Below are 19,424 nucleotides of genomic sequence, written 5' to 3' on the forward strand. Positions count from 1 at the left end.
ACCCAGCTGAGGGGTCCCGTTCTCTGCACCTGCAAGCTCTGTTTTAGACCATGTTCCTGTCGTCTAATAAACCTTCTGTTTTACTGGCTGGCTGAGAGTCACGTCTGACTGCGAAGTTGGGGTGCAGGACCCTCTGGCTTCCCCAGGAGCCCCGCCTGAGCGGACTCGCTGTGGGAAGCGCACGGAGGGGCAGAGGATGCTGAATGCTCCGAGGTCAGACCCAGGAAGGTGGAAGCTGAGTGAGCTGTGTGTCCTGAAGACAGGCTGCTCACAGAAAGGCGACTGCCCCAGAGTCCTGACTGGCTTCATGGGGAGCAGTTCCAGAGCATCGCCCAGGGACTCCGTGACAGGGGGGCATGACAACCCCAGGCATTGCCTCTGAATCTAGAACAGAGGTTTTCAAACTGTGAGGCATGCCCCAAGAGGGGCACAGAGGAATGTTTGGGGGGGGGGGGGGGGAAGCGGCAATGCCACAGGGCTCGGGGAGAGAGCACCACCTCCACCCCCGACTCAGCCAAAAACTGTAACTCCAAGTGGGGGGTGGGGCTCAGCTCAGAAAGTTCCCCCAAGCCAGACAGGCTGGGTAGCCCACTGAGGTGAGTTGGGGGCGGAGCTGGTGCTCCCTCCCTGAGCCCCACCATGTGGAACTGACCTGAGCCGCCTGACATCACTGCTCCTCCCCTGCCCCCCCGAAAAAAACATTCCTCCAAGCCCCCTGAGTGGAGTGCGCCCCAGCTTGAAAACCTCTGAAGCTGTTGCTAAATGGAAGGTGTAAAATCGGGGGGAGGGTACATGACACTCACACACTTTGCCTCTACCCAGATCTATGCTTTTGTTTCCTTTGTCCCATTCCATTGACCTCTGTTTCTATCCGTAAAGCTTTTTAAAATGAAGTTTAGGGTATTTGCTAATTTGCACATTAATGTATTGGATACTTTGCTTAAAATGTCACACAATGTCTGGCGGTTAATGCACAAAGGAGTGTTGATGAGTCAGTTTCCTTGCACTGAATGCTCACTTATTTTGCTTTCCTGTCACAAACACTGACTGAGGGGATTTGGAATCTGCTTGTTATGGCTTGTATTTATTCAAGTTATTCAAAATAACCAATCAGGCAAACATGACCGTTAAAGAGAGGAGCGACAGGGTAAAAGGTCATATGGCAGTCTCCATCGTTAGCTCAGGATGTAAAGAGAGCTGGGTGAGCTGTCACAGGCAACTGCTGGTAAGTGAAACTATCTCTTTGCTTTTCCTTTGTAACATAAAATTCCTACTAGCGTTACTATTCTACTATGTTGTTTATGCTGTTGCAAAGCTGTATTGTTAGTTTCTGTAAAATTTATTTTATTTTCAGCCTGCCTAGATTATTTTTGCTTTCTAAATAGTGCAAAATAAATGCCTTCACAATAACACTCTGACTGCACTTTTGAAGAGATTATCAAAGCATGTGCATTACATGCAGATCTATTGCTCCTCAATAGCTGGGAAAAATTATTTAAATTGTAGTCCCAGTACATAATAGATCACCTTGTTTTAAGCATAAGCAGAGAAGGTGTTGGCACCACTCAGATGTAAGCCTGGGGGCATTTCACAAATTTTAAGCTGCATTTGAAGTGTGAATATTGAGCAGACTCAGGGCTGGGCAGTATAGGAGAGAAATATATTAGAATGGAACTAAAGTTCAATAGTAGAGCTGGTGAAAAAAGGCAATTCTTTTCAGTGAAAATTTTTAAAGGAAACAAAACTGGTTTTACTTTGTTCAAAAATACCTCACAAAATGTTTCAATTTTTCTATCAAAAGGCTTTTTAAAAAGCCGTGGTGCAAACTGAAATGAAATATGTTTGGCATTTATTCCCCCTCCTCCCGGTATCTTTCCTTTTCTCCGCCAGAGACAGATGAGGTTGTTTTAAACAACTAACAAAATCATCCAAAGCACAGGACTTGGCGGTGATAGTGGACTTCAGCTACCCAAACATCTGTTGGGAAGATAGTACAGCAGGGCACAGATTATCCAACAAGTTCTTGGAATGCATAGGAGATTTTTTTTTTATTTCAGAAGGTGGAGAAAGCACCTAGGGGAGAGAAGGTTCTAGATTTAATTTTGACAAATAGGAAGGAACTGATTGAGAATTGGAAAGTGGAAGGCAGCGTGGGTGAACATGATCATGAAATGGTAGAGTTCCTGATTCTAAGGAATGGTAGGAGAGAAAATAGCAGAATAAAGATAATGGATTTCAAGAAGGCAGACTTTAGCAAACTCAGGGAGTTGGTAGGGAAGATCCCATGGGAAGCAAGTCTAAGGCGAAAAACAGTTTGAGAGAACTGGCAGTTTTTCAGACAGACATTAAGGGCCCAAGAGCAAACTATTCTACTTCATAGGAAAAATAGGAAGTATGGCAAGAGACCACACTGTCTTAACCAGAGATCTTCAATGATCTGAAAATGGAAAGGAGTCCTACAAAAGGTGGAAACTAGATCAAATTACGAAGGATGAATATTAAAAAAATAAACCCACAAGCATATAGGGACAAATTTAAAAGGCCAAAGCACAAAATGAGATTAAATAAACCAGAGACATAAAGGGTAACAGGAAAACATTCTGCAAATACATTTGAATCAAGAGGAATACCAAGGATAGAGTAGCCCATTACTCAATGAATGGGGAAAGATAGTAACAGAAAATGTGGAAACGGCAGATGAGCTAAATGCCTTCTTTGTTTAAGTTTTCACCGGAAAGGTTAGCGATCAGACATCTAACATAGTGAACATGGAAAATTGTAGAAATTCCAGAGGCCTGGAAGATGGCAAATATAGTGCCAATCTATAGAAAAAGGAATAAGGAGAGCCTGAGGAATTAGACTAGTCAGCTAAAGTTCAGTAGCCAGAAAGATAATGGAGCAAATAATCAAGCAATCAATTTGTAAACACCTAGAAGATAATCAGGTGATAAGTAACAGTCAACATGGAATTGTCAACAACAAATCAGGTCAAACGAACCTGTTACCTTTCTTTCACAGGGTAACAAGCCTTGTGGATAGGGGAGAAGTGGTAGACGGGGTATATCTTGACTTTAGTAATGCTTTTGATCTGCTGGTGGGCCACCACACAGTTTGTTTACATTTGCATAGCCGCCCGACGTTCCCGGCCGATGGTAGCTGCGGGAAGCGGCAGCCAGTATGTCCCTGTGGCCCGCACCGCTTCCCGCAGCTCCCATTGGCTAGGAACTGCAAACTGCAGGCCGCAGGTTGCCCACCACTGCTTTTGATACTGTCTTGCATGACTTATTCATAAACAAACTAGGGAAATATAGCCTAGTTGGAGCTACTATAAGGTGGGTGAATAACTGGTTGGAAAACCATTCCCAGAGAGTAGTTATCAAAGGTTCACAGTCAAGCTGGAAGGGCATATCAAGTGGGGTCCTGCAGGGATCAGTCCTGGTCCAGTTCTCTTCAATATCTTCATCAATGGTTTAGATAATGGCATAGAGCAGGGATGGGCAAACTTTTTGGCCCAACAGCCACATCTGGGTGTGGAAATTGTATGGCAGGCTGTCATGAATATAAAGGGAAAGGTAAACACCTTTAAAATCCCTCCTGGCCAGAGGAAAAACCCTTTCACCTGTAAAGGGTTAAGAAGCTAAGATAACCTCGCTGGCACCTGACCAAAATGACCAATGAGGAGACAAGATACTTTCAAAGCTGGAGGGGGGAGAAACAAAGGTTCTCTCTGTGTGTGTGAGGCTTTTGCCAGGAATAGAACAGGAATGGAGTCTTAGAACTTAGTAAGTAATCTAGCTAGATATGTTTCAGAGTAACAGCCGTGTTAGTCTGTCTTCGCAAAAAGAAAAGGAGTACTTGTGGCACCTTAGAGACTAACCAATTTATTTGAGCATGAGCTTTCGTGAGCTACAGCTCACTTCATCGGATGCATATCGTAAGTAATCTATTACCAGCAGGACAGTGGGGTGGGAGGAGGTATTGTTTCATGGTCTCTGTGTGTATATAATGTCTTCTGCAGTTTCCACGGTATGCATCCGATGAAGTGAGCTGTAGCTCACGAAAGCTCATGCTCAAATAAATTGGTTAGTCTCTAAGGTGTCACAAGTACTCCTTTTCTTCTAGCTAGATATGTATTAGATTTTGTTTTGTTTAAATGGCTGATAAAATAAGCTGTGCTGAATGGAATGGATATTCCTGTTTTTGTGTCTTTTTGTAACTTAAGGTTTTGCCTAGAGGGATTCTCTATGTTTTGAATCTGATTACCCTGTAAGGTATTTACCATCCTGATTTTACAGAGGTGATTCTTTTACCTTTTCTTCTATTAAAATTCTTTGTTTTTTTCATTGTTCTCAACATCCAAGGGTTTGGGTCTGTGGTCACCTATGCAAATTGGTGAGGATTTTTAACAAGCCTTCCCCAGGAAAGGGGGTTTAGGGTTTGGGGAGGATTTTGGGGGGAAAGACGTTTCCAAGCAGGCTCTTTCCCTTTTATATATTCGTTAGATTATTGCTGCCACCACCAAGCAAGTCCAAGGGCAAAAGGTAAAATAGTTTGTACCTTGGGGAAGTTTTAACCTAAGCTGGTAAAAATAAGCTTAAGAGGTTTTCATGCAGGTCCCCACATCTGTACCCAAGAGTTCAAAGTGGGGAAAGAACCTTGACACAAGCCATGAATGTTCACGAAATTGGGGTTGGGATGCAGGAGGGGGTGAGGGCTCTGACTGGGGGTGCAGCCAGAAATGAGAAGCTTAGGGTGTGGGAGGGGGCTCTGGGCTGAGTCAGGGGGTTAGGGTGGAGGGGGTGATGAGGGCTCCGGATGGCGGTGTGGGCTCTGGGATGGGGCTGCAGATGATGGGTTTGGGGTGCAGGAGGGTGCTCCAGGCTGAGACCAAGGGGTTTGGAGGGCAGGAGGGGGATCAGGGCTGAGGCAGGGGGTTGGGGCATGGGGGTGTGTGAGGGCATCTGGGGGTGCAGGCTCTGGGGATGAGGGGTTTGGGATGTAAGAGGGTGCTCCAGGCTGGGACTGAGGGGTTTGGAGGGTGGGAGGGGGATCAGGGCTTGGGCAGGGGGTTGTGGAGGGGCTCAAGGGTGCAGGCTCTGGGCAGTGCTTACCTCAAGCAGCAACCAAAAACAGCAGCATGTCCACCATCCACAGGCGCCAGCCCTGCAGCTCCCATTGGCAGCATGCAGAGCCCCCAGGGTGCCCCTTCATGTAGGAGCTGGAAGGGAGACATGCTGCTGCTTCCGGGGGGCATGGCACATGTGTGTGGAGCAGCCCCCAACCCCGCTCCTCAGCTGGAGTGCAGGAGTGGGGCAAGTCCCAGACCCCACTCCCCAGCAGGAGCTCGAGGGCTGGATTAAATCGCCTGGTGGGCTGGATGTGGCCCGTACACTGTAATTTGTCCACCTCTGGCATGGAGAGTACACTTACAAGGTTTGCGGATTATACCAACCTGGGAGGGGTTGCAAGCGCTTTGGAGGATAGGATTAAAATTCAAAATGATCTGGACAACTGAAGAAATTATCTGAAGTAAACAGAATGAAATTCAATGACAAATATAAAGTACTATACTTAAGAAGGAACAATCAGTTGCGCACACGCAGAATGGTAAATGACTGCCTAAGACAGAGTACTGCAGAAAGGGATCTGGGGGTTCTAGTGGATCACAAGCTAAATATGAGTCAGTGTCACAATGTTGCAAAAAAAAAAAAAAAACCCACAAAAAAACCAAACGTCCTTCTGGGAGGTATTAGCAGGAGTGTTGTAAGCAAGACATGAGAAGTAATTCTTCCACTCTACTCCACACTGATAAGGTCCCAGCTGGAGTATTGTGTCCAGTTCTAGGCGACACATTTCAGGAAAGATTTGGACAAATTGGAGAAAGTCCAGAGAAGAGCAACAAAAATTATTAAAGGTCTAGAAAACATGACCTATGAGGGAAGATTGAAAAAATTGTGTTTGTTTAGTTTGGAGAAGAGAAGACTGAGGGGGAACATAACAGTTTTCAAGTACATCAAAGGTTGTTACGAGGAGGGTAAAGAATTGTTCTCTTTAACCTTTGAGGATAGGATAAGAAGTAATGGGCTTAAATTGCAGCTAAGGTGGTTTAGGTTGAACATTAGGAAAAAACTTCCTAACAGTCAGGGTAGTTAAACACTGGATCAAAGTGCCTAAGGAATTTGTGGAATCTGTAATTGGAGGTTTTTAAGATCAGGTTAGACAAACCACTGTCAGGAATGGTCTAGTTATTACTTAGTCCTTCCTTGAGTACTGAGGACTGGACTAGATGACCTCTCAAGATCCCTTCCAGTCCTACACGTCTATGATTTGTTTTCAGTGGACAAAGGGGGGGGGGAAGGGAAGGGGTAAGAAAGGGGGAGGGGGAGGGAGAAGAAAAATGGGGAATGTTGAGTCCCACTCAATCAAAAATCAAAATGATTTTTTAAAATTTGAGTGAGAAATCAGAAAAAAATTATTCAATTTTTTAAATGCAGATGTTCATGTTCAAAAAGGATACTTTTTGTCGGAAAAGTTTTTACACAAAAACATTTGACCCTCTGGGATATCTACCTGTGTCATTTCTGACAACAGGTGCATGATAAGGAGATGCTTCGTTCCTGTTTTATGAAGGAGATAGGGGTCCTGCTTGCTTCCGTCCCCTGTGTGGGTGGTTATACAAAAGCTGTCAGTGAGAGTCATGCTAATGCAGTCTCTAACCTGCAGTATTCCAGGTGAGAGCGTACCAGCAATTTATAATGGCATTGCGTTTTCAGTATTGTTTTATATCATGTTCTTTATATAACCTAATATTTCTTTTGCTTTTTTGTCCACTGTTCTGTATTTATTAATTAATATTGCAGGAGCAAGATAAAACTCTATTGTGATAGGCTCTGTACAAACAGAGTTAAAAGGACAGCCCCTGTCCCAAAAAATTTAAAATCTAATTTAAGACAAGATACAATAATGAGTATATACAGCAAGGGAAATGGAAATAGTCAACTCTTCCCAATGCCAGAGAATCTAATAGTGAAATTTGGGCACAGGAGGGCAAAGACCAGTTAGACCAAAGCTGGCTGATAGGAAGTGGTTGGGCAACAAAAGGACTGTGATGGGTCAGGGGGTGGGGGGTGTCACAATGGCTCCCTGAGGACTGTCTCCTGATGTGCTGAAATTACTTCTGAGCCCATTTTCCCTGCTAGCTTGGAACTCCAGAACCCTGCCTTGTTCAGCCAGACACACTAGCCTGCTGCAACACAGACTCAGGGCCTGGGCAACACCCCCAAAGCTGCAGACTTTAACCAAAAACAGCTCAGCAGATTACCTCTCCTGCATCCGGACACCCAGTTCCCAATGGGATCCAAACCCCAAAAAATCAGTTTTACTCTGTATAAAGCTTATACAGGGTAAACTCATACATTTTCCGCCCTCTATAACACTGATAGAGAGATATGCACAGCTGTTTGCTCCCCCCAGGTATTAATCACTTACTCTGGGTTCATTAATAAACAAAAGTGACTTTATTAAGTATAAAAAGTAGGATTTAAGTGGTTTCAGATAATAGCAGACAGAACAAAGTAAGTTACCAAACAAAATAAAGCAAAACCACGCAAGTCTAAACCTAATATATTAAGAAACTGATTACAGGAAATATCTCACCCTCAGAGATGTTCCAATAAGCTTCTTTCACAGACTAAAAGAAAAGGAATACTTGTGGCACCTTAGAGACTAACAAATTTATTTGAGCATAAGCTTTCATGATCTATAGCTCATTTCATCGAATATATGCGGTGGAAAATACAGTGGGGAGATTTATATATACACAGAACATGAAAAAATGGGTGTTATCATAAACACTGTAACGAGAGTGATCAGGTAAGGTGAGCTATTACCAGCAGGAGAGCCGGAGGGTGGGGTGGGGGCCTTTTGTAGTGATAATCAAGGTGGGCCATTTCCAGCAGTTGACAAGAATGTCTGAGGAACAGTAGGGGGGGAAATAAACATGGGGAAATAGTTTTACTTTGTGTAATGACACATCCACTCCCAGTCTTTATTCAAGCCTAAGTTAATTATATCCAGTTTGCAAATTAATTCCAATTCAGCAGTCTCTTGTTGGAGTCTGTTTTTGAAGTTTTTTTGTTGAAGAATTGCCACTTTTAGGTCTGTAATCGAGTGACCAAAGAGATTGAAGTGTTCTCTGTCTGGTTTTTGAATGTTATAGTTCTTGACGTTTGATTTGTGTCCATTTATTCTTGTCCAGTTTGGCCAATGTACCTGATCACTCTTGTGACAGTGTGTATGGTAATACCCATTGTTTCATGTTCTCTGTGTATGTAAATCTCCCCACTGTATTTTCCACTGCATGTATCCAATGAAGTGAGCTGTAGCTCACGAAAGCTTATGCTCAAATAAATTTGTTGGTCTCTAAGTTGCCACAAGTATTCCTTTTCTTTTTGTGGATACAGACTAACACAGCTGCTACTCTGAAACCTTTCACAGACTAGACTCTTTCCTAGTCTGGGCCCAATCCTTTCCCCTGGTACAGTCCTTGTTATTTCTGGCAGACATCTTAGGTGGTAAGCAGAGGTGTTCTCATGACTTACAGCCCTTTCTGTCCTGCTCCACCCCTTTTTATAGCTTTGGCACATCTTTTATCTCTCTGGATCCCCACCCCTCCTTCTAAATGGAAAAGTACCAAATTTAAGATGGATTTAATTATCAGGTGACATGGACACATGTCACTGTAAGACCCCAGCCTCCATTCTTCTTGGGCTGGCCCACACGTACACAGGAAGGTTTGCAAGTAAACAGAGCCAGTTACAGTTCATTGATTCTGAAGTACCCTTAATGGCTTCTACTCAATATGTTTACATCAGTAATACAAGTTTAATATCTTATTCTCCTAACTTCAGAAATAGAAATAATACATGCAAACAAATGGGATGAACACACCCAGTACATTATAAGTTTTGTAATGATACCTTACAAGAGACCTTTTGCATAAAGCATATTCCAGTTACATCATATTCACATGTATGGAGTGCAATGTCAAAGTGGTTGGGCAACAAACAAAGGCGTGCTGGAGAAAATGAGGAAACCACGTATAGCTGGTTGGAGAACTTTCCAGGAGGTTTGGGGATGGATAAGGGGGCTTAGTGCAGTTGGGTCACTAACAGGAAGGGTAAATCAGGCATTAGCAGTTGATGATTGTGGAATTGAAGACCTATGATTTAGTTAGTACAATTCTCAGTGCTCAAAGGGTTAAATGGAAAATGTCCAAGAGAAAGCTTCCAAGCTATTAAATCATAAACGGCTAGCACATCCTGTAAACAGTAACGACATTAGAGAGGGGAACATCTGCTAAGAAAGAGCTCGTGAGAGTAGCAAACACACTGCGTGTGGAGGGGAGATAGGAGGGCGGAATGGAGAAGGTCAAAAGGAGGTAACTAATAACGTAACAGGCACTAGATACAGGGAGCTGGAGCGGATAACACCCAAGGACCTTTCCTGCCCCAATAGTGATGATATTCAGCCATTCACTATGAGGTTTGTTTTTTTAAAATTAAGTTAGAAGTAAATGTCATGTGCGTGATTCATCAGTGCCATGTAGCTAAGTCAGGGTACGTCTATAAAGCCCACAGCAGCAAGGCTCAGAGCCTGGGTCGACGGACTTCAGCAACAACTAGCTGTAGAGACATAGCAGCTCGAGCTGGAGCCCACCCCCCTCCATAGGCTTGAGAGTCAGAGCTCCTGCCTGAGCCACAATATCTGGGCAGCTATTTTCTGTCAACCCAGGCTCTGAGACTTGCTGCCGCTCGCTGGGTAGACGTACCTCAGTGGCCACTGTAAAGGGACCATTCTAGGGTCATGCATATTTATCCATCCATTGCCATTTTCGGCTCCACACATATCCAGACTAATCAGCACCCCCCCACCCCAACCTTCTAAAATAGCCTTTCTCTAGGGTAGAGGAGGGCAAACTACAGCCCGTGGGCCACATCCGGCCCGTGGGACTGTCCTGCCTGGCCCTTGAGCTCCCAGCTGGGGAGGCTAGCCCCCGGCCCCTCCCCTGCTGTCCCCCCTCCCCCACATCCTCAGCTCGCTACGCTGCCAGCATTCTGGGCAGTGGGGCTGCGAGCTCCTGCCAGGCAGCGTGGCGGTGTGGCTGGCTCTGGCGGGTGGCGCGGCTGCCAGTCCTGCTGCTCTGAGCAGCATGGTAAGGGAGCGGAGAGTTGGGGGGGGGTTGGATAAGGGGCAGAGGATCCTGTGGGGGCATCAGGGGTTGGGGAACAGGCGGGGTTGGTTAGGCGTGGGAGTCCCGGGGAACCTGTCAGTGGGCAGGGGTGTGGACAGGGGTTGGGGCAGCCAGGGGACAGGGAGCAGGGGGGTTTGGATAGGGGGTGGGGTCCTGGGGGGGCAGTTAGGTGTGGGAGGGTCCCGGGAGGGGGCAGTCAGCGGACAAGGAGCTGGATGGGTCAGAGGTTCTGAGGGGGGCAGTCAGGGGGCGGGAAGTGGGAGGGGGCAAATAGGGTGTGGGGGCCAGGCTCTTTGGGGAAGCCTGGCCCTCCATACAGTTTTGGAGTCCTGATGTGGCTCTCAGGCCAAAAAGTTTCCCCACCCTTGCTCTAGAGGCATGTTTTCAACTCCTTTGAAGTCAATGACAGAAAATATCATATTGCCTTTATATAAATCCATGGTACACCCACATCTTGAATATTGCATGCAGATGTGGTTACCCCATCTCAAAAAAGATATATTGAAATTGGAAAAGGTTCAATAAAGGGCAACAAAATGATTAGCGGTATGGAACAGCTTCCATATGAGGAGAGATTAATAAGATTAGGACTTTTCAGCTTGGAAAAGAGATGACTAAGGGGGGATATGATTGAAGTCTATAAAATCATGACTGATGTGGAGAAAGTAAATAAGGAAGTGTTATTTACTCCTTCTCATAACATAAAAACTAGGGATCATCAAATGAAACTAATAGGCAGCAGGTTTAAAACAAACAAAAGGAAATATTGCTTCACACAACGCACAGTCAGTCTCTGGAACTCTTTGCCAGAGGTTGATGTGAAGGCCAAGACTGTAACAGGGGTCAAAAAAAAACTAGCTAAGTTCATGGAGGATAGGTCCATCAATGGCTACTAGCCAGGAGGGGCATGGATGGTGTCCCTAGCCTCTGTTTGCCAGAAGCTGGGAGTCGGTGACAGGGGATGGATCACTTGATGATTACCTGTTCTGTTCATTCCCTCTTGGGTACCTGCCATTGGCCGCTGTCAGAAGACAGGATACTGGGCTAGATGGACCTTTGGACTGACCCAGTATGGCCGCTCGCAAATACTCACCAACAACCACATACCACACAACAGAACCACTAACCCAGGAACTTATCCTTGCAACAAAGCCCGTTGCCAATTGTGCCCACATATCTATTCAGAGGACACCATCACAGGGCCTAATAACATCAGCCACACTATCAGAGGCTCCTTCACCTGCACATCCACCAATGTGATATATGCCATCATGTGCCAGCAATGCCCCTCTGCCATGTACATTGGTCAAACTGGACAGTCTCTACGTAAAAGAATAAATGGACACAAATCAGATGTCAAGAATTCTAACATTCATAAACCAGTCGGAGAACACTTCAATCTCTCTGGTCACGCAATCACAGACATGAAGGTCGCTATCTTAAAACAAAAAAACTTCAAATCCAGACTCCAGCGAGAAACTGCTGAATTGGAATTCATTTGCAAATTGGATACTATTAATTTAGGCTTAAATAGAGACTGGGAGTGGCTAAGTCATTATGCAAGGTAGCCTGTTTCCTCTTGTTTTTTCCTACCCCCCCCCTCCCCCCAGATATTCTGGTTTAACTTGGATTTAAACTTGGAGAGTGGTCAGTTTAGATGAGCTATTACCAGCAGGAGAGTGAGTTTGTGTGTGTATGGGGGTGGGGGGGAAGTGAGAAAACCTGGATCTATGCAGGAAATAGCCCGACTTGATTATGTAAAGAGTTGTCACTTTGGATGGGCTAGCACCAGCAGGAGAGTGAATTTGTGTGGGGGGGTGGAGGGTGAGAAAACCTGGATTTGTGCTGGAAATGGCCCACCTGTTGATCACTTTAGATAAGCTATTACCAGCAGGACAGTGGGGTGGGAGGAGGTATTGTTTCATATTCTCTGTGTGTATATAAAGTCTGCTGCAGTTTCCACGGTACACATCTGATGAAGTGAGCTGTGGCTCACGAAAGCTCATGCTCAAATAAATTGGTTAGTCTCTAAGGTGCCACAAGTACTCCTTTTCTTTTTGCGAATACAGACTAACACGGCTGTTCCTCTGAAACCTGTCTTAAGTTCAATGGGACTCTTTTCATTGACTTCAATGCGCTTTGGATGAGGCCCAAAGTTAGGAGTTTTTGTGTGTTACACAGTAAGTTACTAATATCAGTGACTAGACATTTCTGCCTTGGCATTTACTGTAACATATAAAATAATTTAATTCCCAATAGATTGTGGCAATTCCTTCTCTCTTGTGCAGGGCCTGCCCTTCTTTACTGTAGTGAAGGAAAGACTTTCACCAGCAGGTGTATTCCTGGAAAACCTACTGACCAGGGGTTGTTATTGCTGGTAATAGAGGGTGGGGCAAAAGTAGGAGGGGGGTGTCGATAGGATAAAAGGATGGGGAAATCTGAAAACAGCCTCCTAGATTATCGTTCTGTGGCACGATAAGATTGCTAGTGATTGACAGAAACTGACTATCCAACCAGACCAGCTTAAAGACTTCATCAGATATCAATCCAAGTGGCACTCAGCCTGAGAGGGGGCCACGACATTTTGGGATTTTCCAGGATGATGATGATGAATTAACAAAATAAATCCCTGAGGAGAAATTCTAGCAGCAGGTGGTTTACATTGCTTCAGGTTTAGGTTTCAGATAACACAGATGATACTACAGAAATTAAAGCCTGAAGTTCAAGGTCACAGGGGATTAAAAAGCAGGTGCCAGGCATCTAAAGAAAAGGGTATTTCCAGGTTAGACTCCACCTGCCAGACACAAGTATATCTATTGTAGTACTGTAATAAAGTTTTGTTGAAAAGATCAATACAATTTCTAAATGCAGCTGTTGCAGCCTTAAATCCAATTTCAAGCTGACTTTCTCCTTCAGATAATGGGGGAAACACAGTCATCTGTTTACTAAGGGCCTGATTCAAAGCTCATGAATGGGAATCTTTCCCTTGACTGCAGTGGACCCCTAAATACAACACTTAAAAATGGAATTTCAGTCATGGGCAGGGGGTCTGAAGCTCTCGTGTTGGGGCAGGTATGTGGATATAAGTTTCTAATAATTCTTAGCACATATGTAGGGCCAGAGTCTGGGACTATTACACTGGCTCATCTGGAGGGGGAAGTGTGGAGTTACGCTGCTTTGGGACACACACACTCCCAGTATGCAAGGGGAACCCACATACACTCTGCCCCCACCCCTTAGGACCCTGTGAATCCATCCCACCTCACAGATAAGTGCATTGGGGAATAAAGCCATGGTCATGCTTCTCCCCACCCCTTTTGGTGTCATTTCTGCTTTTCGGGGGGTAGGAGAGGAGAGAACAATTCTTGTGTTTCTCCAACACAGGAATCCCTGGGGAGGGTCTGAGGTGGGTACGGGAATGGCATGAAGGATGCCATTAAACATTACTGATTCTCACAACACTTCTGAGTTAGGTAGGGAAATTATCCCTCGATTTCACCTCTGTCTCAGTGACTTAACTCAGGGGGTGTCAGTTTTAGTTGGAATTAGATCCCGGGGTTCCTGGCCTCTAATCCAGTGCTCAGACCACTGGTAACCTTTGGGGACAATTACTAGTTATTGCTGCTGCAAAACAAAATTTCCCCAGGAGGTCGTCAGATCCCCGGCAGCTCCACAATTCCTCTCCTCCCCTTTCTCCAACATCCTTCACAGCCCCGAATGTCCTATGTTGCATTAAGACACTCCTAGACAGGAGAGCTACATGCAGCTCCTACCACAGACTCTCCTTGGGTCAGCCATAGGACAAATACGACCTTAGATCTTGCCGTGCCATATGCTAACTGTGCAGCCTTCGCATTCTCCTACGGGAGGGATTCGTCTGGAACTGAAGGTCACTTGTAGTGATTGCATTGATCCCGTCATTACCATGCGTGTTGCTGATTTTTACTGTATGTTTCCACAGGGTCCTGCTGGCATTGTACCAAAACGTTACCTGCTAGTGCAGGCCTCCTTGGCAGGATGAGTTACAGAATGATGAGCCAGTGCCTGAGTATGTATAAATTCCTTCCAGTACTGAAACATATCTCAGAATAGTATTAGTTGGACACTGAAATGTGCGTCAATCTCTGTTTTAAGCCCTTTTTGTAACCCCTGTGTTCTGGAGCAGCCAGGACCTGTCTGACCCCTTGTGTAATCTAGATCAACCTCAGGGCTGCTCCAACTTATGCTCTGCTTCCCATGGCCCACAAGACCTTAGCAAGCTAAAAATAGCAGCAGTGCATGGCAGTTATGGTGCTTTTCAATCCCAACAGTAGTAGCGTTGATGTGGTAGGACAGGCTTCAGCATGTACTAGCAACATGAATATACACCTCAGCTTGTACTCAGGCAGCTAATATGTGCCCCCATGTCTTCACTACCATTGTTACCCGTGTTACCTACATTAAAGCTAGCACTGGTATTTGTAGAGTCCATGGCCAGAAGGGACCATTCTGCTCATCTAGTCTGATCTTCAATGTAACACAGGCCAGAGAACTGCCCCAAAATAATTCCTAGAGCAGAGCTTTTAGAAAAACATCATCCAATTTTGATTTTAAAATTGCCACTGATGGAGAATCCACCACAACCATTGGTTGGTACATTGTTCCAAGGGTTAAATTACCTCACAGTTAAAAAATTATACTGTATTTCCAATCTGAATTTGTCTAGCTTCAACTTCCAACCATTGGATTGTGTTAGACCTTTCTCTGCTAGATTGAAGAGCCCATGATCAAATATTTTTCCCATGTAGCTGCCTATAGATATGATCAAGCCCCCCCCCCCCCTTAACCTCCTCTATAAGTTAACTAGATTGAGCTCCTTGAGCCTATCACTATGAGGCAAGATTTCTAATGCCTATCTGTGCTACAATTGCACCCTCATATTGCAGTGCAGATATACGCAGAGCCCTTACTCCAGCTCTTCTCTTAGTGATCAATGGCTCCATGTCTAGTTGGCAGCCGGTATCAAGTGGAGTGCCCCAAGGGTCGGTCCTCAGGCTGGTTTTGTTCAATATCTTCATAAATGATCTGGAGGATGGTGTGGATTGCACCCTCAGCAAGTTTGCAGATGACACTAAACTGGGAGGAGAGGTAGATACGCTGGAGGGTCGGGATAGGATACAGAGGGACCTAGACAAATTAGAGGATTGGGCCAAAAGAAATCTGATGAGGTTCAACAAGGACAAGTGCAGAGTTCTGCACTTAGGATGGAAGAATCCCATGCACCGCTACAGACTAGGGACCAAATGGCTAGGCAGCAGTTCTGCAGAAAAGGACCTAGGGGTTACAGTGGACGAGAAGCTGGATATGAGTCAACAGTATGCCCTTGTTGCCAAGAAGGCCAATGGCATTTTGGGATGTATAAGTAGGGGCATTGCCAGCAGATCAAGGGACGTGATCATTCCCCTCCATTCGACATTGGTGAGGCCTCATCCGGAGTACTGTGTCCAGTTTTGGGCCCCACACTACAAGAAGGATGTGGAAAAATTGGAAAACGTCCAGCGGAGGGCAACAAAAACGATTAGGGGACTGGAACACATGAGTTATGAGGAGAGGCTGAGGGAACTGGGATTGTTTAGTCTGCGGAAGAGAAGAATGAGGGGGGATTTGATAGCTGCTTTCAACTACCTGAAAGGGGGTTCCAAAGAGGATGGCTCTAGACTGTTCTCAGTGATAGCAGATGACAGAACAAGGAGTAATGGTCTCAAGTTGCAGTAGGGGAGGTTTAGGTTGGATATTAGGAAAAACTTTTTCACTAGGAGGGTGGTGAAACACTGGAATGGGTTACCTCGGGAGGTGGTGGAATCTCCTTCCTTAGAAGTTTTTAAGGTTAGGCTTGACAAAGCCCTGGCTGGGATGATTTAATTGGGGATTGGTCCTGCTTGAGCAGGGGGTTAGACTAGATGACTTCCAACCCTGATATTCTGTGATTCTCTGATTCTTTGGCTGTGGAGATCCTCTGCATGAAGAGTATCCTCAGGGACTCATTTCCACCCCATTTAAGGCCACCTTATGTTGCCAGAACAGCACAAATTAACCTATGTGTGAGTGAGAATCAGTACCTGCTGGTGCAGCCTCTGTAAGCATTACATTATCTGCAATAGCTCAAGCCCAGCCTTTGGCATTCCACTCTGTTTTACTGACCGATAACATTGTTGAGACTTAGCTGGGTATTAAGAACATAAGAACGGCCACACTGGGTCAGACCAATGATCCATCTAGCCCAGTATCCTGTCTTCTGACAGTGGCCAATGCACCACTGGAATTGTAGGTGAATAATTACCACCACTTACTTTGGGACCCCAAATTTTGGCTCTCAGGGTGCATTTTGACCCAAGGCCAGCCCCGAGTGCCCGCGAAAAGTGCTGGGTGAAGAGTACATGAGAGAGAAGTCCTCAGTTTGCTCAGTGAGGGCCTTATTCACTAGTGCTTTCTGGCCTGAAAACTGGCCACAAAGCAGCTGACCAGCTGAGTCCTCTCCCCACTATCCATTCTGGTAAGGGGCCTGCCTGCCAGGCGCAGAGGTAGCTTTATTAACTCTCCACTTCCTTTGGTGGAGCTCCCAGAAGAATGAGTGAGAGGAGGTGTGGCCGCAGCATCCCTATGCCATGGCTAGTTCCAGCTTGTAGTCAGTCCCATGGTAGACAGGATACAAGTTAGGGTATCCCTCAGAGCTGCTCTAAGCTACCCTGAGAGTTGAACTGGCCCCTCGAAATGAGGCCTACAATGAGCATAGAATGGGGAACAGCAGCAATGAAAACTTTCTACGTTAGCCCTTTCCAACATGCCCCAACCCTGTCAGGATGCACCACTTCTATGCCTGTTCCATTCTTAGCCACCCTTCTGAGGCTGCCAGCCTCAGAGATGAAGTGGCTGAGTGGTAAAGGCAATGGACTGCTAATCCCCTGTTCTCTGCATGTATGGGGCTGAATCTTCTGCTTTACCACTGGAACAACTTACCAAGGGCTGCAGGAGATTCGCCAGGACTGGCAATTTTCAAATCAAGACTGGGTGTCTTTTTCTAAAAATAGATGCTCTAGTTCAACCAGGAATTATTTCAGAGAAGTCCTGGGCCCTGTGCTATACCCCAGGCCAGCCGATATGATTGTAGTGACCCGCTCTGGCCTAGCAATCTATGGAGCAAGAGTGCCCATTGCAAATGGCGATGGGCCCAGGCTACACAGGTTCAGATACAGGTTCAGATTTCAGCTCCCTCCCCTGCCCACAGCACCAGAGTCCAGGGACGTCTGACTTTGGGATTCTGGCTCAAGCCTCTCTAAGGATATGTTGACACTTACCGTGGTGTGTAGAGTACATTCACTGCACACACCCCTAGTACAGGTGTAAATAACTGTGTAGATGGTTAGGCACTGCTTAGGCAAGCGGAGAAGAGATCCAGTGAGTAGGTACCCTGCATGTCTCTGCATACCCAAGCCATGCCTCCCCCATCTATGCTGCAGTGTCCCCCACGTGTTCACCGCCAGAGCCTTTCGCCCACTGCAGAGAGCTGCCAGAACCTTTCCCTGGTGCCTCCCCTCTGCCAGAGCCTTTCACTGCCACATGTAGCTATACACCGCAGCATGAATGCAGCCTGCTTTTCACTGTGGCATGTTGCTACACATACCCTACATGCCACCAGCATAGATGAGGTGATTCAGCCACCTGTCCAGTAGGAAATGCACAGAGAGCACCAACTGCTTAAACATATGCCAACGAACCACCATCAGAAAGGTTAATGTTTCATCACAGCCTTTCTGGTCCAGAGACACATTAACGTCCCTGATGAACAGGTCCCCATTACCATTCCCCTGTCCTAGATCCCCAAATGAACATTTTTTTTGTAGATCTGGGATAAATACTGCATAATACTGTCTAGCCTGACTCTTCCTAGCTTCCCTTTCTCTCTAGCGCTGCTGCTGGTTTTCCGTTGGGCTCTAAAAACAGCAGAAGCCCAAGAACATAGAACCGTTGGTGTGGGGTCTTCAGTGCTGCTGACTGCATTGCCCACTGATGATCAAACAGTCATAGACCATATACAGTGGGAATACATAAATAGCACAGTTTCCGATATTGTGGATTACTATAGAACTGGAAGCAAACCTACGATCTATAAAGCATATGAAGAGAGAATCATTTTCTATTCCAACGGCTCCCTCTTGTTGAAAAACGTACAAGAGACAGACAGCGGGACCTACAGAGCTACCATCAATTTGAACAAAATTGAAGCCAGGGAAACTACACTGCTCGTCTTAGGTAAGTGAAAGAGCAGAAGTATTTATAAAACAGCACATTAAAACAACTGGCAGCACACAAATTTTTTGCACTAGATAGATCACTAATGTGAACAGAGGCTGTGCGTGTGCATGTTTCAAGGAAGCAGCTGCACAACCTGTTGAGCACATAAAACAGCCCTGAAGTCATTTATAAAACATTTACCCCTGTAAATCTGGACAAGAATCCATTACGTTTGACAAGGGGGAGGAAACTTCTAAAAAATGAAAAATAAGCTGGATATCAGAGGGAAAAAAGTTTTATTATGAGATCTGTTCACTCTATTTAGTCAATTCTGCCTTTACAGGCAAAATGCCAACTCTCATATCACTACCATTATTTTCTTGGAGGTCTCGCATCAAAGCCATCCTGACTTGACCCTGATTAACTTATGAAAGCACAACTCAAGATGGTGTGGCTGAAGAACAGAGAGACTCTGGTTCTAGCCACACTACACGTGTGCATCTTGACCTGAGCAAGAAATACCAATTTTGATTTCACTGAGTTGCACATTAAGGTTCTGTGACATATAGTCATAACGTCCTTTATTTTTGTATATGACACTGAGAAATAGTCTTCTAAAAGTGGTGGAGATGCCATCTCTGGTAAACTATATAACTAAACTGGAGAACGTACTGAAATATATTGCAGGGAATAGCCCTCCACAGGTCCCTAAGAATTGACTGACAAGGTTATTTATGATTCTATAAGGACCATATCATTTGAGAACAAGAAATTTCTAAGTGGGTTCGAGCAAAGGAGCAAGGAGACAAACAAAAATTAATAAGGTTGAAAGACAATGGTGTTAAAAAAACAACAACCCTCAAGACTCCTTATATCAGAACTCTTGTACTGAGGATTACCT

At 45.4% G+C, this 19,424-nt stretch overlaps 1 protein-coding gene across 5 annotated transcripts in view; it reads left to right on the forward strand.

Annotated features, from left to right (window-relative positions):
• The first annotated feature begins 1,019 nt into the window (after positions 1 to 1,019).
• The window catches only part of LOC125642914 (cell adhesion molecule DSCAML1), a 35,352-nt gene continuing 16,947 nt past the window's right edge, over positions 1,020 to 19,424 (forward strand). For 2 of the 5 annotated variants that reach the window (XM_048864869.2, XM_048864868.2), the window contains exons 1-4: positions 1,024 to 1,225; positions 13,169 to 13,324; positions 14,214 to 14,300; positions 18,197 to 18,541. In XM_048864869.2, the coding sequence (XP_048720826.2) occupies positions 14,270 to 14,300; positions 18,197 to 18,541 (376 nt within the window). In that variant the 5' untranslated portion in view covers positions 1,024 to 1,225; positions 13,169 to 13,324; positions 14,214 to 14,269. Of the gene's footprint in view, positions 1,226 to 13,168; positions 13,325 to 14,213; positions 14,301 to 18,196; positions 18,542 to 19,424 lie in introns of all 5 variants that reach the window. The other 3 variants (XM_048864870.2, XM_048864866.2, XM_048864867.2) reach the window with 3 other exon arrangements.

The sequence above is a fragment of the Caretta caretta genome, chromosome 9 (assembly GCF_965140235.1).
Source record: "Caretta caretta isolate rCarCar2 chromosome 9, rCarCar1.hap1, whole genome shotgun sequence".
NCBI classification, from domain to species: Eukaryota; Metazoa; Chordata; order Testudines; family Cheloniidae; genus Caretta; species Caretta caretta.